Source organism: Zingiber officinale, unplaced genomic scaffold, assembly GCF_018446385.1.
Source record: "Zingiber officinale cultivar Zhangliang unplaced genomic scaffold, Zo_v1.1 ctg126, whole genome shotgun sequence".
In the NCBI taxonomy this organism is placed as follows: Eukaryota; Viridiplantae; Streptophyta; class Magnoliopsida; order Zingiberales; family Zingiberaceae; genus Zingiber; species Zingiber officinale.
The window spans coordinates 215,117-240,750 of NW_024589822.1; the positions used below are offsets into that span (position 1 = coordinate 215,117).

A 25,634-nucleotide genomic window follows, 5' to 3' on the forward strand; every position below is an offset into this window, starting at 1 on the left:
TTCTGTAATAGAAGCTTTAGTTCACCAAACTTCTTCTTCAATTCTTTAGAAATTTGGATTGCCTGTTCTTCAACTAACTTTGGTTGTTCCACGATTTTAAACACCAGATCCTGTACCTGTTGATTTGTTAAGGGGTGATTTTGAATCACTTCCTTTGTTAGAGTTTGAATTCTCAGGTTTAATCTCTTGTTCTGCTCTTTCAATTTTTCTATTTCTTCCCTTAAGATCTTAAATTGCTTAATATGGTCTTTGCTAGATAAGCAAACTCGGTTGTAAATGACAGATATATTATGAGCTAATTCTCTATGGGTTGATTTTGTTTCGGCAAGATCAAGATACTCTAAGTTTGAGGTCTTTGACTTAGTGTACCATTCTTGTATCACACTTTCCCATCATTCCAACATCCATTTTAAGTATAATATTCTTATGGCTTAGGAGTAGTTAAGCTTTCATGCTGATCCGACACAGCTACCATCATGTGGTTTTACGTGTACTGCGGCCTTTTGCAATCAACTTCTTGCTCGGTCGTCTTATCAAATATCATACGTAACAACCTACTTAGGACATATCTTCACTCTTTACTTCTTCCTCCCAATAACAACCTTGCTTATGGGCTTATTAGGTCCAACCTTTGTGCCATTCTAGGGGGTGTTCCAGGCGTTTTTCAAGAGTTAAAGGATCTTAAGTCAATTATAACACAAGCTGGTTTACAAAGCTTCTAACCCTCCCCCTTGATTTCGCTTCCTGTAAATGCATTTTTCGAATGAATTGTGATGAGGAAGGCAATGAAGATAAACTTTGACAGATAAAATAAATTTATTCTTTCTTGAGCACAACAGAACTAGAACCCTACCACTTATCAAGACTTAAAAACTGACGGTAACTACACATATATATTATCGCAACAGTATAAAACTAATAATTCTAGAAAACAACTTTTTAATGCCATACCTCCACTAATGTAAGTTTCTTTGGCCTTTAATGTTAAATTTTTTGAAGGCAGAGATCAATGCCGGAGGGAAACTTGGCGAAGTTAGACGCATGGCCTCCAGTTAACATGTACAAAGTTATTTCTCATGTGAAATTCTGCTTCCTGAATTATAATTTTTGTTGCAAAGTTGAACTTTGGGAGCTAATGTGTATCCAGATATGATTTGGTGGGGTATTCAAATCCTTGCAGAGCAGGCATTCGTCGCAAATCCTCCTCTGAGTATGCAGGAATGAACCAGTATTTCTTGTCGGTTCCAAATACCTGTCAAAGAAGCAATCATAACCAAATGTTCATAGATCCATGTTGTAAACCAAAAGAGGGAGAGATGTGAGGTCTGATGCGCATGTCAAAAGTATTCGCCAACTCCTATGCATTACTCACCGAAACAATACATCATCCAGATCAATTGGTAAATGAAGACCTGAAAAGAAGGCCAGTAGTGTGAATTTAGGAAAGGTTGATTTGAGTGTCTTCATTCAAGTGACTACACAGAAGAGGAATGTTGTGAGAGGCCAGGTGGGCAAGGAAAAGAGTTGGGTTGGTCAGGTTCAACAACCAGGGGAAGCAGAAGGAAATCATGATTTGGCTGAAAAAGATGCAGAACTATGGATACCATGACTGATCACCATTGAGAAAGAAGCATTTTTCTAAAAAATTTAGGGTCGGCTGACCCTTCAGCATCAGAATTATAACAGAGATGACATAGAGTTACTAATAGCCTTCAGAAAGTCTCAGTTATTCAAGTTTATTTTTACTGAAGAAGTCCTGATCTGATGGCCCTACATGTATGGGGAATAATCCAGTATTTATTGTCGATTTTGAATGCCTGTCGAGGAAGCAATCAACCATATGCATATATATCAGTGTCCTATACCAACAAGGGAGAGGACAGCTGAGTCTAATGAGCACATCAGATGAATTTACCAACCATATGCATCACAAATGCCAACCTGCCAGCCAAGTACGCTAGCTGATCTCTAGTCAAACAAAAAATCAATCCCTAACAGCTACAATTCTGGTTGATGCTCTGTAACTTGTGCTTTTCTGTGTTGATTGAGACCAAAGGATACAGGAACCCACATGGAATGTGACTTGCGTTGTGCAAGCACCTATAAGGCTTTGGCAAGCTGAGGGTATACAGGATCATAACACTGATACACAAGGCCATGCTTTAGAAGTTAATTTTTTTTTTCAATTTTTCTAAATGTTCTGACCCAACATACAGCCAGATATAATCAGATCCATGCTAGTCACTCTGCCAGCAGTGAGTTTAAACTCATTTTCTTGTACAGAAATTTCAGTCCCATTGGTGTTAAATCCTTGTGAACCACCATAAGATTTTGAATTAGGAATGTATATCAACAATATCTGGGCAACAAGCAATCAGGACGAAGATCTTGTAGTGGAACTATTTTGGTGCCTTTGGTTTCTATTAATAACTAATTCTATTTCCTATGAATTTGTATGGAAAGTATTACTTTGTTTAGTTGCAAAAGAGTTTGAAATATTAATATTCACAAAATTGTGAATAACTATTTATGCCGATTGGGCAACAAAATTGTGATTCCTTGTTCACATGGAATAACTATTTATTGCACAATTCCAGGTAATTTTTGTTTACTTTATTCTCAAAAAGAGAATCATATTCTTATTTTATTCAACCCTTCAGAAAATATGAACTCTGAGCGAGCAAAACTAGTCTGACGGACAAGGCATACCAAGCAGAATAGACATGTCGGCAGACTAGTCGAGCAAAGTGAGCAGATTGAACTGAATGTGATGGGCAGGTCAAGTGAGATGATCGGGCTAGGCAATACAGTCGAGTAGAGCTGGACAGGTCAGAAATCAGCCAATCAAGCCATGAGATTGATTGGGCCAAACAGAGCCAAACAGGATGGAATCAAGGTAAAATCAGTCGAGTCTGAAGTTCAGAGATGTTGGTTGGCCCATTTGGACCAAATGGGCTAAATAGGATGGTTGGGCTGTACGAATTGGTCTGGCCCAGGAAATCCATTATGTTGATTGCAGATAGAGCTAGACAGACATGCTGGGAAAATATTTCATGCAGAGACAATTTATGATTGTGAGATTGAAAAATATTCCTCATACATTCTTTATAAATTCCAATAAACCAAACATAAAGTAGTTATTTTATATCTATTTCATTCCATGAATAAAATATTAAATCCTATTTTATTCCTTATGTATGCCATTACTTAGGAATACCTATCTGATTCCTTCTTTATTCCATCCAATCGAATACGCCATTAGGTTCAACAAATGAAATGGCCCTAATGGTTATAATTTGAGAAATTATTTTTTCCTTGACATAATTGTTAAAGCCGGTGAATGGATAGAAAAACTAAAATTAATGAAAATGTTAGGTACCAAAAGTGCCAATGAAGGTGCTGATACAGGCAAAAGAACTTCTAACCTGTTCGAAATTCTTCTTTCGGCCAAGATCATACTCCCAATTTGGAGTTGTTTTTTTCTCATATGCCTGATGTACATAAGGATGTTAGCCATTGGAAATGCACCTAAAAACTGGCATTTCATTTGCAAAGTTACATACCTCAATTGTTGTTGTATTCTTCATTACTAAAGAGACGTGCATGATCAGAAATCCCATGACACTTAATGCAAATGCCAGATTCAATACTGAAACAAAACAATCCTTGTCAGTACACTGAAAAGTAGAAAAAGTAAACAGATGTCCCAAATAAAAGTTACTATTTTCATAATAAAAATGAAGCGTGCATACCAAATGCGAGAAAAGTAGTTGCGAGTGTTCCTGGTGTCCCGGGTATCTCCACATCTTTAAAGAAAGCAATAAAATGGGGAAAGAGTGAAAGGGTGACAAGAGATGTCTCAAGAAATGTGTAAAACTGCATCCAAAAGAAGAAATGGATAGTACGATGAACCAATGCTGTCAGCAGATTAAATCAAATCTTAATAGTCAGTATCTAGATTTAGGTATTAGCATCCACATTAAGATAGTTTCCTTTGTTTGACAAGCAAATTACTACAATTAATTTTGCATGTGCTGAATATAAATGAAAAACAAAAATGGAAAATAAGAGGTATATATATATATATATATATATATATAATCCTATGTCAATAGGTTCTCATAAAGTTAAACATAAGAACCAGGGGAACAAGAATAACTCCAAGCAACGCTTGGCTGTGAGCCCTTCCTATTCAGATTTCCTATAGGAAAAAAATATAAGAACATGGTCAGCCTATAATCATCATAATTGCCATGTTGTGTTAGTCACAACTATTTCGAGTCCGCCATATGGATCTATCTCTACATTGAACTCTGTGCAAAGCCTATAATATAGTGAGTCTATAAATTAGTCAAATTTGATCTCTTCTTATTTGTACTTATGGCTATCACACCAGGAATCTAGAACCTTGAATAATACAACAAGAGATGGAGAAAATGGAGCATATTATCTTACCAATCTTGACATAATAAAAGGGTAACTAAGCTTCATGTTCATGTGCTTAAGATAACAAACATAGTTATTCCAATCCATATTTCCCACAGCTTGCTCTTGAAATCCTTTTACTCCATACAAATTAAAACTATTCATAGTAGCAATTAAAGATTATTTAGCCATGTGAAAAATTGGCCATGGTGCTGAGACTTGATGAAAACAGACCCCCAGCAAGTTAATCATGGCAAGCAAGAAATCCCAATTTGTCATGCAATCAATTTGATCCAATTCAACTAAAAGTAGGATCAACTTATCTGGGAGCTTCAAAGTTTTAAACTTATTTATATGACTTATACAATCAAGTAATGATGGGAAGTTGGAAAATGAAACTATGAAATTAACATTTTAGATCCATCCAACAATGCCGCAAGCATATAGTAATATGTTCACTAGAAGCATAGGAGAAATCCAATTCATGGCTTTTGCACTGGCAATTTTTTTTCAGCAAGAATCCCAGATATTTTAGCAAAATAAGACAAGAGACAGGAACTGATAAACTTACCAGAAAAAGTAGAAAGAATTTATAGTTTAAAGCCCCCACACAATTGACGACCCACACACAATGGTGATCCATCTTAAGTACACATCTACCACCTAAAATAAGGATTAATATCAAACAAGAGGCAGATAGAAAATAAAACCAATGATAGAGAAATTCAGCGAACTTCTCATTAGCAAAAATTAAGTGCATGGTCTTACAAACAGAACAGTGATGGCAGCGAGGTGGTTTCAACTGATTGCACTTCCTGCAGTATCTTATTTTTGGACTTCCTGTGTCTGTAAGAGGTCCAGGTTGTTGCAAATTTAGAATATTGCCACTGAACTCTGTGCCAGTTAATGGAGCAGTTTCAGCAATCTCCTCATCTACAGCGGGCTTCCAATTTGAGGGCACACTGCCAGGGTCTGTAAGTACCACGGAGAAATAGGCCCACAGAAGTAATCCCAACTGTGTAGCCAAATATCCTAGTGAGAGATGAAATGCACAGATATAACTACATAGATAGAAGAAAACAAGTTCTCCCTTCGAAACCCTTTCATCAAAAGTTCTCATTTGGTAATTCCAACTAAGCAGGGGTAAATTTTCGCCTTCAAAAATTCCCTACGCGGCAATCAAGTTCCGCGCTCGACTCAGCCTTCCAACGAATGCACCGCCGAGGTACAAAGAATGCCCAATGCAAAGGCACAACAAAAGCCACAACAAAAGCCACAAGCAAGTGGAACAATACAAAATTACTTACAATTCGCTCGTGATCCGCCCATACAAATCCTTCACGATCTTGCCCACAATTCTTCACGATTCGCCTAGACAATCCCATGATTTGCCTCTATGTCACTCCTCCATTGCCAATGACCCCCTTGCCTATTTATCATGCATAGGCAAGCGGTTACAAGGAAAGTTACATGGTAGTTGCCCCAACCACCAATGCCACATGTACAAAACCGACTCAACTTCTACAAAATTGTTTTGTCCACATGTCTTGGCTGCATTGGTACCATGCCAAGTGACAACCTGCACACCTTGTGCTTTGCCCCATCATCATGCTGCATTGGCTTTTGCCAAGTGTCAACATACACCACGGACAAGTCTATTTGTCCACACCTTTGGCACGACGGACAAGTCCATCTATTTGCCCCGTGTTCAGTCCATGGCTTCGCTTCTTTGGCCCTCCGCTAAAGTATGCACGCTAAGTGCTCGACCTGCGGCTCCGTTTCTTTGGCACCATCGACAAGTCCATCCGTCCGCTCCTTTGGCGTCACAGACAAGTCCATTTGTCCGCCCAATGTTCGCCCAACGGCTCTACTTCTTTGGCACCACGTACAAGTTCATCTATCTATCTCTTTGGCACCATGGACAAGTCCATCTGTTTGCTCCTTTGTTGCTGCTTGGCATGCCCATCAAAGATGCCTTGCTCGCCTAATCACCAAGTCTGCTTTTGCATGACTGGTGCATTGGACAACACCCCGCGTACTGTCACAAGTCTCCACTATTTGGCATGCCTTGCACATAGGCCATACTCGGGAGATTGCCAAATCTGCCTTTTGCATGACTTGGGCTTGGGCAGTCCTACGCTACCGCTCTAATGCTTGTCATGACTTGCGCACATGCCATGCTCGTTGGATTGTCAAGTCTTTACCTTCTGCATGACTTGGACTTAAGGCAACCCCATGCTACCGCTCCGCTGGCTGCTTGGCTTGCCTTGCGCACATGCCACATTCGCTTGTTTGCCAAGTCTTTGCCTTCTGCATAACTTGGGCTTAGGCAGCTCCACGTTGCCGCTGGTTGCTTGGCATGTCTGGCGCACATGTCACACCCGCTTCTTTGCCAAGTCTACCTCCTGCAAACTTGGGCTTAGACAGTGCCCCACGCACTGCCAATTCGCTGCTTGGCATGGCTTGCGCCCATGCCACTTCTACTGATTTGCCAAGTTTGCCTCCACTTGGGCTTGGACAGTGCCCCGCGCACAGCCAGTCCGCTGCTTGGCATGGCTTGTGCCCATGCCGCGCCTGCTGGTTTGCCATGTCGGCCTTGGGTTTAGATAGTGCCCCGCGCACTCCCAGTTCACTTCTTGGCATGCCTTGCGTGCATGCCAGGCTTGCTGGTATACCAAGTCTGCCTCCTGCAAGACTTGGGCTTTGGACAGCTCCGCGCTGCCCGAATTCCTCACTTCCAGTCGAGCCACCAAGTTAGGGGGCTAACAAACCACCCCCACCAGAAGAATTCGACGCCCTCGTCGAATGTTGCCCAAGGCAGGCCTCTCGCTCCAGCATTGTCCCCACGAACTTACTGGAATTCTTCGGTGAGAACCTCCCCAATGGAGGGCAAATCACCACTTTTCCGCGAATCTAAACACGTTTCTCCATCAAAGACCCATGAATTTGCTCAATTGAAGCCTTCCCCTTGGCAATCTTTCCCATCAAATGTAATCAGCAACTTTCTCCGTGAAATAACTGAATAAGACTTCGAGCAATGTCATCCGTTCTCTAATTTCGTTGTTGCTTCTAGCCATCTTTTGTTGAATTTTCACCCAAACTTTGGGGTAATTTTTAGCCTTAAAAAATTCCCTATGCAACAATCAAATCCCACACTTAACTAAGCCTTCCAACGAATGCACCACCAAGGTACAAAGAATGCCCAATGCAAAGGCACAACAAAAGTCACAATCAAGCAAGCAAGCAACATCAACAAGTACAGGAAAACTCCCAACATTTATTACCCTGATAACAAAGGAATACAAGTGGAACAATATAAAATTGTTTACAAATTGCTCATGATCCGTCCATACAAATCCTTCACGATCTTGCTCACAATTCTTCACGATTCGCCTAGACAAATCCCCCTTGGACTTTGCCTAGAATCTTGCCCATGATTTGCCTCTATGTCACTCCTCCATTGCCAATGACCCCCTTGTCTATTTATCATACATAGACAAGCGGTTACAAGGAAAGTTACATGGTAATTGGCCCAACCACCAATGTCACATGAACAAAACCAACTCAACTTCTACAAAACCGTTTTGTCCACGTGTCTTGGCTGCATTGGCACCATGCTAAGTGGTAGCCTGCACACCTTGTGCTTTGCCCCATCATCATGATGCATTGGCTCCTGCCAAGTGTCAACATGCACCACGGACAAGTCCATCTGTCCACACCTTTGGTATCACAGACCAGTCCATCTATCCGTCCCGCATTAAGTCCATGGCTCCTCTTCTTTGGCCCTGCGCCAAAGTATGTATGCATGCCAAGTGCTCGGCCCACGGCTCCGTTTCTTTGGCACCACCAAGAAGTCCATCTGTTCGCTCCTTTGGCGCTACGGACAAGTCCATCTATCGGTCCAACGACTCTACTTCTTTGGCACCATGTACAAGTCCATCTGTCAGCTTCTTTGGCACTACGAACAAGTCCATCTGTTCGCACCACAGACAAGTCCATTTGTTCGCTCCTTTGTTGCTACTTGGCATGCCCAACACGCATGCCTTGCTTGCTTGATCACCAAGTCCGCTCTTGCATGATTGGTGCATTGGACAGCACCCCACAATGTCATAAGTCTTCACCATTTGGCATGCCTTGCGCATAGGCCATGCTTGGGAGATTGCCAAGTCTGTCTTCTGCATGACTTGATCTTGGGCAGCCCCACGCCGCCGCTCCAATGCTTGGCATGCCTTGCGCACATGCCATGCTGTTGGATTGCCAAGTATTTGCCGTCTACATGACTTGGGCTTAGGTAGACCCACGCTGCCGTGGCTGCATAGCATATCTTGCGCACATGTCACGCTCGCTTGTTTGCCAAGTCTTTGCCTTCTGCATGATTTGGACTTAGGCAGCCCCACGTTGCCGCTCCACTGGCCGCTTGATATGTCTTGCGCACATGCCACGCCCGCTTCTTTGCCAAGTCTGCCTCCTGAGGCAGACTTGGGCTTGGACAATGCCCCGCGCACTGCCAGTCTTGGCATGGCTTGCGCCCATGTCATGCCCACTAGTTTGCCAAGTCTGCCTGCTGCACAGCTGGGCTTAGACAGTGCCCCGCGCATAGCCAGTCCGCTGGTTGGCATGGCTTGCGCCCATGCCACGCCCGCTGGTTTGCCAAGTCTGCCTCCCACAGACTTGGGCTTAGACAGTGCCCCCTGCACTGCCGGTTCACTTCTTGGCATGTCTTGCGCACCTGTCAGGCCCGCTGGTATACCAAGTCTGTCTCCTGCAAGACTTGGGCTTTGAACAACCCCACACTGCCTGAATTCCTCGCGTCCAGCCGAGCCACCAAGTTAGGGGGCTAACAACAACCATAATTTTTCTCTTAATATTGTGGCTAAAAGAGATGGTAGTTTATTCATAGATTATTGTGTATCATTGGCAACTCAGATTTACATGAAAGGTGGAGTTGTAATTTAAAGAAACTCGAAAATCTCACCTCGTGTAAATTTCGTGAGCATACAGAGGTTGGGATTTCATGAACATCCCAAAGCCTCCCGATAAAATAAAATATGTTCATGCCAATACAAGAGCTGAGGCCATAAAGTGTTAGCCAAGTGCGTCCAGTGTTAACGATTCTTTTGAAGACTGTAGGACTTTTACTTAATCTAAATATGTTAGGGGTCATTTTCTTTCTAATCAAAGCTCTTTTGATTCTGAGTAGATCATCGATTGTACTTAAAGAAAAGTTCATTGAAGATAAGAAGCTACGTATTAGCATAGAAAAGGTAGTTTTGTTTACATGGATCCTTAAAGCTATATAATCTAAATTTGAGGAACTTGAATCGAGTACCAGGATATGGAAAGGGACCAAGACAGCAAGAGATCGAAGTGAGCTGAAACCTCCGGCAAAGAGGGCCGGCCCGTAGTTGGAGACGACGACGGCATAATAGCTTGCGCCTACGACGCCGAGGACGACGAGGATCATGAGCGAACCGAGAGCCCGCAGCGCGGTACAGAACTTGAAGACGTTCCACGCCATGACGACAGCCCCAGATCTCATCGCATGAATGGATCGGAATGGAATCGTTTACTGTCTCTTCTCCGGACAACGCCACTCCCCTTTCCTTTGATTCAAGGATCCAATTTTAGGGTTTTGAATGAGCATGGAAAAGGGATCGAAGGAAGGCGATCGATCCGGCGAGGGTGATGACTAATGGGACAAATTGTCTGGCAGCACAGAAACACGCCATCTTTTGCATTCTGGCTTTTGTCTTAAACGTGCTCTAAATATTTCAATATTTATCCAAAATACTAATTTAGTAGATAAAATAGAAGCAAATATATATATATATTTTAAAAATACAAATAAAAGAAGGGAAAATACTAGAAAATTATATAATTGGGATGATAAAAACAAATAAACCTGCTATTCATATAATAAATAATAAAATTGATATTATAAAAATAATTTTATTAATATAACACATAAATTATGATTTATAATAATAAAATATTATATTCCAATCTAAACATTTCAGAGCCAAAAAAAAAAAACAAGTAGAGAATGTTTAAAATAGTAAAAAAATAAGTTAATTTTGTTTTCTATTTTCAAATTGAAATTATCAATTTCAAGAGTGTCCTAACTTGAAAAGCAAACAAATAAATAAATTTTTATTTCAGCTCAATCAACTAAATATGTATATTATTTTAATCGGATCTTTTAGATCGTTTTTTTGCGATTCAGATGATGATCCCTTTGTATGTATTGATCGAATAGATGACCATTATTTATAAAATAGGTGAGTACTATTTATCCCTATCAATATATATAAATAGGTCATCCTTGGATCACAAAAAGCAATCCAGAGAATTTATTTCCCAAAAAATACAAAAATATCTCGCACATTAAACATTCGAAGAAATCATTTTCATTGATAGTTGGAGAAGGTAAACTATCATTATTAAAATACTACACTTATAAATATTTATTTCTATAGCAAAGAGGCAAATTGATCCATCATAGAATTAGACTCTATTTTCAATTCCTATCACAAAATAATAATAAAATAAAAAATTATGTCAAATCAACGACTAATCTAAATAAATTTTGCCAAAGGATCCGCTTACGCGTGTCCCAGAAAGAAGTATAGAAAGAAGATTCAATGAAGAAGAAAACGTCGACGTCCATCTTTTCATTCCAAAAATAAAAAATAACAGGCAAATAATAAATGAACCGTGCATATTATTTTAGAAAGTTAACCTTTATTATTTTTTTAAATTACTAAAATACAAAAATATAGGGTCCCGCCAGAGGTGGGACCCTGTGCCCAGGCGGGGTTGAAGGAGAGAAGAATGAATTTATTACAATAATAGTAGAAAAATATTTGTAGCGCTGACAATTGCTTTAAAGAACCAGTTTGATGTTCAAAAAAAATATATATATCAATTGGGCAAAAAGACAAACTTCCCAAACACATCCTTGGAGTTGGACACTCCACAAGTAAAGCTAAGTGAGTGACATGTGATGGCATTGATTATAGAATGACTTCTCAATAAAGCAAGCAAATGATAGGGTTTAAGAAACACCAGGGGCATATTTCCTAACTTAAATTAGCTTTACTAATTTGGGCAATGTTGTTATAACTTCATGGTGGTTCCTCCATAGTTTTCAATTGAAGAAGAGTCACTCTCGAGCTAGTGACAACCAAGCTCCCTTCCATAATGGAGTTGGGTGGGTCGGGAAATTGATATTATATTTACATTTTTTGTAAATATCAGATAAAATTATAATGTAGCATATGATGTATCTTATTTTATGATTATTTATTTAAATTAAGCATTACATTTTTATTTTAAATATATAATAATTAGGTGGGCATAGATAATATATATGATTTTAACATATAATTATTTATATATATATATAATATAATCGGGAGATATTTTACCTTTTAAACTAAACATAGCTTGCCAGGCTGGCCCATCGATGTCTCCCAAACGTGGGGCCCAGCGGTTCCCGGACTCGAAAGCAATTATTGAATCCGATTATCCCGCCAAATTAAATACCCCGCTCCTCGCCCACGCTTTGCCGCACCCATTCCGTCCCTTTCTCTTTCGTTTCTTCTTCGCGACGCCTCCGTTCTAGATCCGTCCGCTAGGTTTCCACTCAGGGAGGAACGATGAGGGAGATCATCAGCATTCACATTGGACAGGCCGGGATCCAGGTTGGGAATGCCTGTTGGGAGTTGTACTGTCTCGAGCATGGCATCCAGCCCGACGGTATAATGCCCAGGTGAGATCTTCAACTTGGGTTTCTCAAAATCATGGGTTCTCGTATTGTTTTGGCCGGATCTTTTTTTTTTATTATCTCAGCGTTGATATAGGATAAAGATATATTCATTTTGGTATCCGCTGTTGTGAGATCTCGGGTTTTTATTTTGAAATTTGAATAATGTTTTTTTTTAAATAATTTATCTGCAAGATCTTTTTCGGGATAGGTATTAATGTTATACAAGCTTATGCGAGTTTATTCGATTTGGTCTTCAATCTCAGTTGTTATCTATCTCATTGTTCTTTTAATTTCCATATTTTGGGGGTTTTGGATTTACTTGGCAAAAATCTAAGGTTCGTTTTAAATTCGCATAACGCTGGGAGTTATTTTTGAAATGGCGAAGCAATGGTGAATGATAACATTTTATTACGGCGAGATTTAGTTCAGTGATCGAAATTATTTTGTTGATATTTTCAAGCTGATTGTTTAGTTCGGATCTCATTCATTGCTTTCAGATCTGGTTCAAGATCTCAACTTTCTTCTGTTTTCGTTTTTTGTTTTCTCAGCAAAAAAAATACCTTTTCATGGCGCTCAGTAGAGTTTAGTAACTACATGAGCTCTGGTCCTGAGATCGTGGGTCCATCTTCCCCTGAAAATTTTGAATTTAGTTCTGTTTCCATTTTTTAAAGAATAATCTGTATTTTCTGATCTAATGTTCTTCTCGATCTCTTCAGTGATAGCACAGTTGGAATGGCTTGCGATGCCTTCAATACGTTTTTCAGTGAAACTGGTGCTGGAAAGCATGTACCTCGAGCCATCTTTGTGGATCTAGAGCCAACTGTCATTGACGAAGTTAGAACTGGAACTTATCGTCAGCTCTTCCATCCCGAGCAGCTCATCTCTGGGAAGGAAGATGCTGCAAATAACTTTGCCCGGGGTCATTACACAGGTAGCCTTACAAACTAGCATGCATATGAAATTGTCCTGTGCCCGGAACTTGATCTTGTGTTTTCTAATGGCATGCAGTGGGAAAGGAAATCGTAGATCTCTGTCTAGATCGCGTCAGGAAACTCGCGGACAACTGCACTGGTCTGCAAGGGTTTTTAGTCTTCAATGCTGTTGGTGGAGGTACTGGATCTGGTTTGGGATCTTTGCTCTTGGAGAGACTCTCTGTTGATTATGGCAAGAAGTCGAAGCTTGGGTTCACCATCTATCCTTCTCCTCAGGTATTGATAACTTCTCGTTTTACTTACTCTCTCGTTTGGTAGAGTGAATTAGGTGTGTGTCTGTTGAAGCACATATACTTGTGATGCAGCGTTTCATCTGTCTTTGATCGTACAAAACAATGCTCCATGTGATGCTTTTATTTGTCCTTATAGTACACATGATAAATGCATATATAGTCAGTATAGAATTACAATTTGAAAGTCACGAAATGTTGATAACTACGGAGTTCTACTTAGGCGTGTCAAGATACTCATCTGATTGTTGTGGTTTTTAATCAGTTGCCACTAGCTAACCTTGAAGTATATTGGGTTTATCTTTGTTTTGGCGATGCCCTTTATATGGGGCTGCTTTCTTATTTTTCATCCCTACAGATTCGTGATCTCATAAAGGGTAGTGTGATTAGCATCAACATCCTTTTTTTGTTTATTGATTAGGTACTCTAAAGTCACTTGCATATTACCTTGTTTTGCTTGTAGGTCTCTACGGCGGTTGTGGAACCATATAACAGTGTCCTTTCAACTCATTCTTTGCTTGAGCACACTGATGTTGCTGTGCTTTTAGACAATGAGGCCATCTACGATATCTGCCGAAGGTCTTTAGATATTGAGCGTCCTACTTATACCAACCTCAACAGATTGATTTCTCAGGTCATATCTTCCTTGACCACATCTCTAAGATTTGATGGAGCAATTAATGTGGACATCACGGAGTTCCAAACTAATCTTGTCCCATACCCTAGAATTCACTTCATGCTCTCCTCGTATGCCCCGGTTATTTCAGCTGAGAAAGCATACCATGAGCAATTGTCGGTTCCTGAAATCACAAATGCGGTGTTCGAACCATCCAGTATGATGGCTAAATGTGACCCAAGACATGGAAAATACATGGCTTGTTGTTTGATGTACCGTGGAGATGTTGTGCCTAAGGATGTCAATGCTGCCGTTGCGACCATTAAAACTAAAAGAACTGTCCAGTTTGTGGACTGGTGAGTAACATGTTCACTTGTTATGAGTTTTTGAATTGCAAGGTTGACGTCTTGTGTACTTTTGATTGATTACTATATCTCTGTTATGTTTTGGAGGTGCCCTACTGGTTTCAAGTGCGGTATTAACTATCAGCCGCCGACTGTGGTGCCTGGAGGTGACCTGGCCAAGGTTCAGCGTGCCGTATGCATGATCAGTAACAACACTGCTGTTGCTGAAGTGTTCTCGAGAATTGACCACAAGTTTGATCTCATGTACGCCAAGCGAGCCTTTGTCCACTGGTACGTCGGCGAAGGAATGGAAGAAGGTGAGTTCTCCGAAGCACGAGAGGATTTGGCTGCTCTCGAGAAGGACTATGAGGAGGTCGGTGCTGAAGGTGCAGACGAAGATGGTGAAGAGCCTGAAGATTACTAAGTTGTCTCGTTTGCTATTCTGGAATTTGCTCTTTGTTTGCCTTCTGGTTCGTGGATCATTGTATCAGGTTGAAGCTTTGTCATGGTTTTGTGTTGGAAATTTGGATTGTTCAAGACCGTAAGCTAGAACTGGTTTAGCTATTGTGCGTACAATGTGATCGACCTCATGTCATATTCCTACTATTTGATTGTGCTATACCTTAGCGATTAGCAAATTTTATCTCTCTTTTTCTTTGTTTTTTTTTCTCTCTTCCTGTGTGACACTTGCCTTGTTCACTTTTGGCAGCGAGCATTTCTTGCTGAAGGCCTGTAGCGTCAGTTGTCACTGATGTTATTGACCATTAAACAGAGTAATCCAAGATAAAGACAAACTTGATGCCACTGATAAATTATCTAACAAATTGTTCAGTGTACATTGCCTACTAAAATGATAGAAACACACTAATCGATTTCGAACGTAGTCCATACAAATAAACACATGCTTTCTCTAGCATTGGAACCTTGCTAAGAAAAACAAAAGGTATAAAGCAATTTTTCCAAGTCCAATTCTCTGCCTGCCTAGGAATTGAAAGATGAGAATAGCTTTAGCAACCCCAAGGCCTTCAACTGATCCAGCAATTATGAGAACATTGATGGCAAGAGAGCACAAGACCATCAGTTCTCATGCCAGAAGTACATTACTTTGCCATCAAATGGTAATATGCTCAAAGATTTGCGACCACAATGATCTCAAACCACTTCAAGTTCTTTGACGCTCAGTGACTGAACGTAACCATGTGAATTAAAAAAGGGGAAACAGACAATCACCTCAAGTTCTGTGAGCCTCGATGACTGAAAGTAACCATGTGCAGATAAAAAGGAAAACAGATGAAGATTGCTAGCCAAGGATGGGTGGGTCAACACTCAATTTGTAAATGTTGATTGGAAGAAAATCAAGGCAGGAGAAAATTTGTATGAACCGGTTCCACTGCTCAAAATTTTTGAAGAATTTACTTGTCTAACAATATCCTACCAGTACCAATGATTATCAGATCAAGGTCAAAGTATCTTTATCTGCCTGTCTTTATCCCCTTAAGCTCACGCACTGTCTTTATCCTCTTAAGCTCACGCGCCAAGGCCTTCTCTCTGTCAAATGGCACTTCTAAGTTCTTGTTTACACTGGTAGGTGTTTTTTTGCTGCTTCTATTGGCAGCATCACTTGCAGCAATCCCCTTACTTGATGTGGTGTTCTTTCTACTGAAGTTGCTAGACGTGTTATGCACTATGGCTGATGTTTTTCTATTGTTTTTGCTGGACGTCGAACTCATATTATTTCCAGTACTAGATTCAGTATTCATACTCCCAGATTTGCCCAAACCATTCCCTTCGCTTATTTGAACTTTTGTTTCTGCATGATAGACTGTATCAGAAAGTTTCAAACCTGTGGCAGAAATTCTCAGTTTAGCCCGTGACTTCGCAAACCATTTAGCAATCTGCATAGGATGCAACCATAACTTACATAACTTGAGATTTAAGATAAGAGAGAGATGTAAGAAAGGTAATACAGGGTGGAGAGACCTGCGTAGTTGTCAAGCCTAATTCTTTTGAGAGACTTCCTTTCACCTCTTGACTAGGATATTGATTTTGTTTGAAGGTTTCCTCAAGCCGCTGTGTACAAAGAAGGAATAATTAGCATTCTTTTGCGACAAAAATTGTAACCATTATTTCACATAGTCAAAAATTGCAAAATAAATAAAAAACAACTAGCCATTAGAAACCCAAGTAGGTCACACAAGCATGTGCTGATAATAAGAACACTTTTGAGAGGGCAGCATATATAGAAAGGCAATAGTTTCTGAAACAATGAATCAGCAACGAGCATAAACCTAATTATGCTGATGCACTAACCTTTTGCGCATAGATAAGAAAGATACCCTAATTAAATAGGCATTTTGAACAACAACAACCTTTTCCCACTAGGTAGGGTCGGCTGTATGAATCCTTTTACGCCATTGAGCTCTATCTCCTATTATATCATCATCTATATTTAAATAAATTTTATCTTGCTTTATTATTAGTAACCAAGTCTTTTTTAGTCTTCCTCTTCCTCGATTGATATGCATGTTTATCATAGTTTCACATTGCCTAACTGGAACATTTATTAGTCGTCTAAGTACATGTCTGTACCATCTTAAACGTGTCTCTCGGAGTTTTTCCTCAATAGATGCAACTCCGACTTTCTCTCTAATGCTCTCATTTCTTATTTTGTCCATCTTCGTATATCCACACATCCACCTTAACATCCTCATCTTCTGCTCATGTGCTCGAGTCATAGCCCAACATTCAGCTCCATATAACATAACAAGTCGAACTGCGGTTTTATAGAACTTACCTTTAAATTTAAGAGGTACTTTACGGTCACATAGAACACTCGACACTCTCCTCCATTTCACCCATCCTGCTTGTATTCTATGTATGACATCTCTCTCAATCTCTCCATCATTTTGTAAAAATGATCCTAAATATTTAAATCTCTCAGTTCCGGACAACTCGTCCTCTCCTATCTTAACAATTGTTTCATTACTTCTAATATTACTAAACTTAAATTCCATATATTCTGTCTTTAATCTACTAAGCTTAAAACCTTTCCCTTCTAGCGTTTCCCTCCAAAATTCTAGCTTAGTATTTACTCCTTCACGTGTCTTATCTACCAAAATAATATCATCTGCAAACAACATGCACCACGATACTGTATCTTGAATGTGCGCAGTGAGTTCGTCCATAATTAATGTAAAAAGATAGGGACTTAGAATTGATCCTTGATATAACCCTATCTTTATTGGAAATGCTTCAGTTACTCCCTTGAAGTCTTTACTTTGATCGTTACATCTTTATACATATCCTTAATTAGTTCAATATATGTTACGCTAATACCTCTCTTTTCTAAAATTCTCCATATAATTTCTCTTGGGACTTTATCATAAGCTTTTTCTAAGTCAATGAATACCATGTGTAAATCTTGTTTTTGCTTCCGATATTTTTCAATTAATTGTCTAAGAAGATGTATAACTTCTATTGTCGACCTTCCAAACATGAACCCAAATTGATTTTCTATCACTGTGATCTCCTTCCTTAATTTTTTTCTATTACTTTTTCCCAAAGTTTCATAGTATGACTCATTAATTTAATACCCTTATAGTTTACACAATTTTATATGTCTCCCTTATTCTTACATAAGGGCATTTTGAACAAATATAGGCTAAATAACCATCAGAAAAATACACAATAAATCAAAGTTTAAAATTTCAAACCGTGCCACAGTTTTAGTTTATGACCAAAATAATACGATTTCGGTCTTGTATCATGTCATATCAATATAGTTTTGATGCTTTTTAAGTACATGTATATTGATTTAAACATATTTTTTATTAATATTTGATTGTTATAAATACTTATTATTAAGTTATATTTGAAATGTTGAATTTAAATTTTGATATTATGTTTAATGCTGACTGAGGTCAATTTAGGATTAGTAAAACTCTATCAAATAAACACGGTAAGATTAAGTAGGTTTAAATTGAATTGAATTTAAATTTATTTTAATAAGTTTAAAATTAAACCAAATTTATATATAATAATTTAATTCATACTATGTATAAGGTTATAAATTATATTATATATTTTTTATTTTTCTTAATAATCTATTCCATCCAACTTAAAAAGGTATTGAATAACTTATAAAATTATTTAGCATGATATTGAAAACAAAAAAAATATTTGATCGATAGAGGATAAGTATTCTAGTTCCTTATACAAGAACAAAAGAAACATACAAAATTATGCAAACAATATGAATATTAAACTAATGAGTCATACCATAAAACTTTAAGAAAAAATAATAGAAAAAAAATAAAAAATAAGACAACCGAAAATCAATTTGAATTCATGTTTGAAAAATCGACAATAGAAGCTATACATCTTAAACAATTAATTGAAAAATATCAAGAACAAAAATAAAATCTATACACGATATTCTTTGAGTTAAAAAAAAAAGTGTTGGCGTAACATATATTAAATTAATTAAGGATATGTACGAGGATATAACCACTAGAGTAAAGACTTCAGACAGAAAAACTGAAACATTTCTAATAAAGATAAGATTATATCGATGATTAACTCTAAGTCCCTATCTTTTTATAATAATTATGGATGAACTGTACAATGGTGCATATTGTTTATAGATGATATTGTTTTGGTAGTTAAAACACGTGAAGGAGTAAATGCTAAACTAAAATCTTGGTGAGAAACTAGAAGAGAACAATTTTAGACTTAGTAGAATAAAGACATAATATATGAAATTTAAATTTAACAATATTAGACATAATAAGACAACTGTTAAGATAAACGATGACGAGTTACCCTGAACCGAGAGCTTTAGATATTTAGGATCTTTTTTACAAAATGATGAAAGAATTGAGAGATATCTTACATAGAGAAAAGTGTCGGGTGCTTTATGTAATTATAAAATACCTCTAAAATTTAAAGAAAAATAATACAAAACCGCAATTAGACATACTATGTTATATGGAGCTGAATGTTGAATTATGACTCGAACACATAAGCCGAAAATGAGAATTGTAGAGATAAAAATGTTAAGATAGATGTGTGAACATATAAGAATGGACAAAATAAAAATAAAGCATTAGAGAGAGTCGAAGTTTACAACTATTGAGAGAAAATTCCGAAAGACATGTTTAAGATGATATGAGCACACACTTAGACGACCAATAAATACTCCAATTAGGTGATATGGAACTATGACAAACACGCATATAAAATGAGAAAGAGGAAGAACGTATAAAAAGACTTGGTTAGTAACAATAAAATAAAATAAAATTTATTTAAGTATAGATGATGATATAGTAGGAGATATAGCTCAATAGCGTAAAATGATCCATATATCCGACCCCACCAAATGGGACAAGGCTTGATTGTTATTGTTGTAGTATTTACCTTGTGTATAAATGGAAGAAAAAAATATAGGATTTTTTTCTCTAGATGGATGAAAGAAAAAAAATAACCATCATTAAAAAGGTTTTTTCCTCTTTATTTACTCTCATGGACAACGGATAAAGACCTCTGCAAAATCACAACATCTCACGAATCATGCTGGTCCAAGAGCGGAACATAAAATTCTGCTCGTGTCTATTGGCACAATATCATGCAATAAATCATCAAACTCTTGAATGGCAAAGTTATTGTAGTAATAGATATACTATCGTGCTGCAAAAACATGAGCAACTCTCATCATTATCTAGTACCAAATTGAGCATTAGTAATGCGTCACCTATATTAAAAAACTGATGAATGAAATTAAGTTTATTAAGAACCACTAAAATCAATCAAATCCACTCATTAATTCAAGCAGCAGCCTATTTATTTTATTAAGCGCGGTAAAGAGATATTTGGTTCCTGAAAACTAGTTTTTCTCAGTAGAGTGAAAATGTTAAGTCTACCAATCGAATCAATTGCATGGTTTGCCAATATAAGCAGCAACTGACTTATCATGCTTAATCAACTGAAACAGAAGCTTATACTGGTGATAGTGCAAATAAGCGATAAGAGAAAGGGTGATGTTCTGAAGGTTCGAGCAGGATGCAGTGCCAGGCAAATCATTGTTGGTTAAATTTGGTATTAATGACTGGCACCAGATGGTGAGGTCACAATAGTTTTGGTGCAGTGCATAGGCAAAGGAATTGACCAGGGTTGAGTGCCATGTAGCATAGATGGGATTAAAAAAAAATTACAGGCAATACAAGAAACTAAAATTAAAAGGCTGATAAAATCTGATATGACCCCTTTACACAATATGACTCAACATAAATTTTGAGAGTCAGTGTTTGGTGAAATCAAGTTAGTGTATTAAGTAGGTTGACCAGTTTACAACTAAGAACAAGTCGTGTTCCTGTTAAAACTCCCACTTCTAATTTCATATAATTCATATTTCTTCAAACCTAAACTAATACATTTGTTCAAGAGTCATTAGGTGAAATTTCGATGATATTTGTGTCTATGTTAAGTTTTTTATACGAATTGTTTATAAAAATGAATTAGCACAATATTTTGGGTTAAGCATATGGAAATGAATTAGCACCAGATTTACTTACATGCATTAAGCAAGTCAATGGGCTGGGCCAGGTCAGATAATATAGCACATGTGGCCTGTAGCTTATATGGGCTAGGTGCAGGCCACCCACATATAATCATGTTGTTTCACCCTCTCATCCTTACCAGGTTCAGATTAACACATTTTTTTTAATTAAAAGAGTGATTGGTCACGTGTGATATAGCCAACTTATGAAACACTCACTTGAACTGCAACCTCTAGGTGCAAACAACCAGAAGACAAACTATATAAGTGTATAATACAGACCAATAGTTAACTACACAATGTTAAGAAACAGAAAATAACAATGGGCATATCTGATTGCAAGTCACAAATTCTTTTTGAAGTTTGCAAATAGTAAGCATAAAGAGATTTAGAGAATAACAAGGATACCTGGTTTACATGTGGTGCGTAACTCTTTTTACCAGTGGAAGTAGTTTTGTTTCCATTTTCAGCATGCAAATGATCATTGATATGTTGTTCATTCAAGTACTGTTGTGTTTTAGGTGTACTCTTCTCTGCGGGCTCTAAAACTTGCTGCTGGTCTGGATTTAACATGGCTAACGGAGGCACATCAACCATGTCTTTGATACTCAAGTTTCTTTGATGATTAACTGAATAACTTCTTCCGTATGACAATGAGGCAGATTCCCTTTTGTTCTTACCTTTCTTAACCTTCACTGCCTTACCTTTCTCCTTCCACTCTTCATCTTCACTTGAATCTGAAGATGCTTTACCGTAAGACACCTATCAAATTCAAAATGCCAAAATCAGAATGAAAGAACAAGTTAAACACATTATTGAAATAAATTTAGTTTGAAATCTACAAAGTATAGAAAATGATATAAACCAGCAACAAACTTCAGAGCAATTTTGACATCAGCCAACAACATTCATGAGCTTCTAAGAGGCCAACATATCCTGTAGGTCCAAATCATTCTTCAACTGGACAGGACCAATCTAATAGCCAATGGCCTGGCCTGATTGGTCAAACAGGGGAAAATTTAGTCCAAGATTTGAAACAGCCAAAAGTGTTTGCTTCTTTCTTGATAGAAATAGGAGAGACAATTTGATATACTACATGCTAAAAAGAAAGAAAGAGGTAACCAATAGAGGAATAGAAAAGAGAACAAAGGAAAATCCAAAGGAAAGAGAGAATTGAATTCATGAATCATAATCTGCACCTGAATACAATATTAGATGCCATATATAGAGATGATATCTAAATTACCCACAAAAAATTAAGGATATTACACCTACCACAAGACAAACAAACCAATGAACCAGTATATAAAGGCTTATCTAAGGTGCAAATGATATGTATTGAGCATCAAGCATATATACCAAAGCCAATGGAATAATTCTCACATCATTAAGTTTTTCATAATCCAATCGCTGCTGCTGCCTTGTCTTTGGCACAGGACATGAGTTGTCAAAGTCAGCCTCCACCATAGGTGGATGCCTAGTATTTGTTGTATTTTTTCGTGTGGCTTTCCTCCCCTCCTGCGAGCAATCAGCCATTCTGGAATCCAGTTGAGATGATGTAACTTCATCAACATTCACTCTTTTACTAAGCTCCAAACAAAATTCATCAGAATCTGATGTAAAGTCTGATTCATTTGATGCTGGTCCTTCATTTTGATCATCCTTATTTGGATCCAGACATTCAGGATCATAATCATCATCCTCTGAATCATCAGAAGGAAGACCCAGAACATCAACATTATTATATCCTACAGATTCTAAATCCTCCTCAGATAGTGAAGTAGAATCTATTTCTTCAGAACTTGATCCTTCTTCCTTCTCTTCAGCAGCAACTTCAACATCAGGGTCATAATCATTATCTTCTGAATCATCAGATGGATAATTAGAATCATCTAACTGGTTGTTACCATTTGCAATGACAGCTGCTTCAGGAAAAACTTTCTGAATGTAAAATACAATGGATAAAAACATAAGAATATTTAAATTGGCACAAAACTTCTGAAACAGATCAGCATAAAGCTTAATTGCTCAATAAATTTACCTCCCAAGTGTCTTCTATTGTAAGGGTACTTCCTTGAAATTCATTAAGCAAGTTAAAGCAATCCACCTTGCAATCACATGCAGGGCACAACCATCCTTGATCTCCAGGAGGAACTTGGTGAAAGATAGAACATATCAACAAAAATTTTTAAGGTTGCTAGAAATGCTAACATCATTAAATCTTATCACAAATATTTACTTTCATGAGTTTGCAACGGTGGACTCAAACACTTTTGGTGAAAACCTCGTTCACAACTACCGTCACACAGGATGATATCATTGTCAGTTGATAGATCCTTTGAGTCACATGTTGCACAAATTATCTGCAGTAAGATAAGAAGAAAGCAAGATAGTATGACGCAAGGCTTCATATTGTTTTCCAAAAAATTGCAGTAGAATGACATGCACATACATTTTCATAGTCAATTTCATCATTGTCAAACATATTTTCATCAGGCCTTCCCTCAGAAAGCAATGAATCTAGATGGCACATGGATTCACGAATCCTTAATTTGCAACGTAGAATTTCAGATTTGGCTCGTTCAAGCTCCTTTTCAGGTCTGATCTTTTCCAAACTGCAAGGGCACATTTGAATAGTTAAGAAAAATAACCTGCAACAGCAAACATCTAAATATTTCGTTAAAGTGGGTTTCTCAGAGAGCATATACTTTTGGCCCTTCCATCCTTCATGCGAATATGCATCAATCAGGCTTTGCTCATAGTTAATTCGATTCAACAAGTATCTTATCCGTTTTCTAATTAGTGCAAACTCATTATTTAACATGCTTTTTTCTTTTCTTTTCTTCCTCCTTTTCCTTTCATTTTTTATTGAATTTGAGGCAGGAATGGACTGCTCATTGGAAATCTTAGCAGCACTACTGGATGATCGAAGAACTCTGACACCAGCAACTGAAGATCTAAGAGGATATCTACTCGGCCACGGTGTTTGAGAAGCTTTTTTCCTCTTCTTATTGGATTTGGCAACATTATTCTGTGCACCACTTGCAGATATGGTATTTTCATCATCATCCTGTTCACAATCTGCAGGGTGAAATTCTCTAGAGTCATCCTTCACAGCATCAACTAAGGAATCTTTATCTTGATGATTTGATTTTTCTTTAAACAAGGAGTCCTTGGTTTTCTTGCCATCAACCTTGCAAGAAGATTGCTCCATATACAAGGGAAGCAACTTCAATTATCTAAAGAAAAGAAGGATTTGCTGCTGAATGGGATGTCGAAGGAGGTTCAGACTATGCACCATGGAATCTTATTCCATCAATCAAAGAATACTAAATTACCTGCAATTATCAGATCATAAAGCAAATTTGGGATGTCAATATTAACACAACAAACTAAGGCAAACAGGAAATCCCAGCTTTAATTACATGGCTGATAAATGATAAGGCATAAGACATTTAGCAAAAACAAAAATTTGATCAAGGGTACAGCATAACACAAGAAAAGAGAGAAGGCACATTGTATAACCATCCCAACAACAAAAAGAAGCATTAGTGCAAAAAAAAAAAAAAAGGAGAATCAACAGCCAGATTTAGGAAACAAAGAGGATCAAACATAAAAATATATATTGACCTTTAAACATGATATATTTAGCTACGTCCACAGTTAAAGGTATCTGGTAATTTCAGTATAACATGCCAGCCCGTATTTTGATTAGTAACTAGTCATTGAGTCAGCACACCGTTAAATCTGCACAAATTGCCTGCATTACATAATTTCCCTTAAAGAACAATGGCCATGACCATCTACCAAACGAACCCTAATGACCAAACTCCAAGTATCACCTCTACAGAAAAAGCAAATCAATCAGTAAATGTGAATGCATATTCAAGAAAAGAGATGAGGGTAGCAGTAGGGACTGAAATTGCCCCATCCAGTAATATAGATATAAAATGCTAAAAAAGATGCAATTTTGGCGCACTTAGTAGTGAATGAAGTAGCCTCTTTTTACTTCTTTAACTCGATATCGATGAAAAACTAAAAAGAATTAAGTTTTCCGTCCGAAAGAAACGTGACCCGAAGATGCAAACGAAAAAAAAAAGTTTGGATCTTGGATAGTTACCTCCCAAATACAACAAATCGGACGCTCAAAATATCGATGGTATGGACCTTTCTGCCCCGTCGAAGCGAGAATGAGTTGACGAGCGAAGTAAATCGGAGAGAGGTGCCTACGAGCGCACGCCTGTGGCGAATCTTGTGAGGGACAGGGAAGCTGTGTCTCGCTTGAGATCGAGGGGGTTCAGGTCCGGAAAGAGAGGGGAAACGAAAAGATTAACCCTAGGGGCGAGTCCGGATGACGTTGGGCTTCAAGCCTTAAATAGAAGGGCCGCCCAATTACAGCCCAATTTAGTTCAAAACTCGAATTTTTGTTGAACCAAAAAGTGGCGCTATGATTTGGGCGGGTGGGTTGCCCCTTTGATTTGAGTTCATTTTTGCCGTTAGAATTACAATGAGCAAAATGAAAATTTTATCTACTTGTTAAATATATCCTTGTCAACTAATTTTTAAACAATTATAATTTTACTCAAAGCTAAAGCTAGTGCTTCATTAGATGAAATTATTAATATTAATAATTATAATGAATTAAAAAATTCTATAATATTTTTACTATTCTTAAATTTTAATGAGCAGTAGACCTAAAGAAAGAG

The 25,634-nt window shown here is 37.9% G+C and overlaps 3 protein-coding genes across 5 annotated transcripts; 1 reads left to right on the forward strand and 2 right to left on the reverse strand.

The window, feature by feature from the left end:
- Positions 1-826: 826 nt before the first annotated feature.
- LOC122035938 (probable protein S-acyltransferase 14) lies at positions 827-10,162 on the reverse strand. 3 transcript variants are annotated; one of them, XM_042595096.1, is made up of 8 exons: positions 9,755-10,162; positions 5,194-5,440; positions 4,997-5,088; positions 3,753-3,876; positions 3,564-3,649; positions 3,426-3,491; positions 1,373-1,412; positions 827-1,252 (listed from the first exon to the last, which is right to left on the reverse strand). In XM_042595096.1, the coding sequence occupies exons 1-8, from the start codon at positions 9,962-9,964 to the stop codon at positions 1,167-1,169; spliced, it is 951 nt and encodes a 316-aa protein (XP_042451030.1). In that variant the 5' UTR covers positions 9,965-10,162; the 3' UTR covers positions 827-1,166. The 3 variants fall into 3 exon arrangements, with proteins under 3 accessions (XP_042451030.1, XP_042451032.1, XP_042451033.1); XM_042595098.1 differs by lacking the exon at positions 1,373-1,412; XM_042595099.1 differs by lacking the exons at positions 827-1,252; positions 1,373-1,412; positions 3,426-3,491; ... (2 more) ...; positions 4,997-5,088; positions 5,194-5,440 and adding an exon at positions 7,732-9,262 and having other exon boundaries at positions 9,755-9,885.
- A 1,823-nt stretch (positions 10,163-11,985) lies between these two features.
- LOC122035913 (tubulin alpha-3 chain) lies at positions 11,986-15,013 on the forward strand. The gene is made up of 5 exons (XM_042595070.1): positions 11,986-12,196; positions 12,910-13,124; positions 13,202-13,401; positions 13,879-14,387; positions 14,484-15,013. Exons 1-5 carry the CDS (start codon positions 12,084-12,086, stop codon positions 14,797-14,799), a joined length of 1,353 nt encoding a protein of 450 aa, XP_042451004.1. The 5' UTR covers positions 11,986-12,083; the 3' UTR covers positions 14,800-15,013.
- Positions 15,014-15,161: 148 nt separating this feature from the next.
- Positions 15,162-25,261, reverse strand: LOC122035912 (homeobox protein HOX1A-like). The gene is made up of 9 exons (XM_042595069.1): positions 25,049-25,261; positions 23,637-24,266; positions 23,381-23,543; positions 23,168-23,291; positions 22,970-23,082; positions 22,312-22,869; positions 21,337-21,690; positions 16,356-16,445; positions 15,162-16,270 (listed from the first exon to the last, which is right to left on the reverse strand). Exons 2-9 carry the CDS (start codon positions 24,140-24,142, stop codon positions 15,848-15,850), a joined length of 2,331 nt encoding a protein of 776 aa, XP_042451003.1. The 5' UTR covers positions 24,143-24,266; positions 25,049-25,261; the 3' UTR covers positions 15,162-15,847.
- Between the last annotated feature and the right edge of the window lie 373 nt (positions 25,262-25,634).

Coding starts and splice junctions, on each gene's coding strand:
- LOC122035938 (XM_042595096.1), bottom strand. CDS start 9,964: ATGAGATCTGGGGCTGTCGTCATGGCGTGGAACGTCTTCAAGTTCTGT. Junction 5,089..5,193: donor CTGCCATCACTGTTCTGTTT/GTAAGACCATGC, acceptor TCCTTATTTTAG/GTGGTAGATGTGTACTTAAG. Junction 1,253..1,372: donor CTGGATGATGTATTGTTTCG/GTGAGTAATGCA, acceptor CTTCTTTGACAG/GTATTTGGAACCGACAAGAA.
- LOC122035913 (XM_042595070.1), top strand. CDS start 12,084: ATGAGGGAGATCATCAGCATTCACATTGGACAGGCCGGGATCCAGGTT. Junction 12,197..12,909: donor CCCGACGGTATAATGCCCAG/GTGAGATCTTCA, acceptor CGATCTCTTCAG/TGATAGCACAGTTGGAATGG. Junction 13,402..13,878: donor CCATCTATCCTTCTCCTCAG/GTATTGATAACT, acceptor TTTTGCTTGTAG/GTCTCTACGGCGGTTGTGGA.
- LOC122035912 (XM_042595069.1), bottom strand. CDS start 24,142: ATGGAGCAATCTTCTTGCAAGGTTGATGGCAAGAAAACCAAGGACTCC. Junction 23,292..23,380: donor ATGAAATTGACTATGAAAAT/GTATGTGCATGT, acceptor ATCTTACTGCAG/ATAATTTGTGCAACATGTGA. Junction 16,271..16,355: donor TAGGCTTGACAACTACGCAG/GTCTCTCCACCC, acceptor CATCCTATGCAG/ATTGCTAAATGGTTTGCGAA.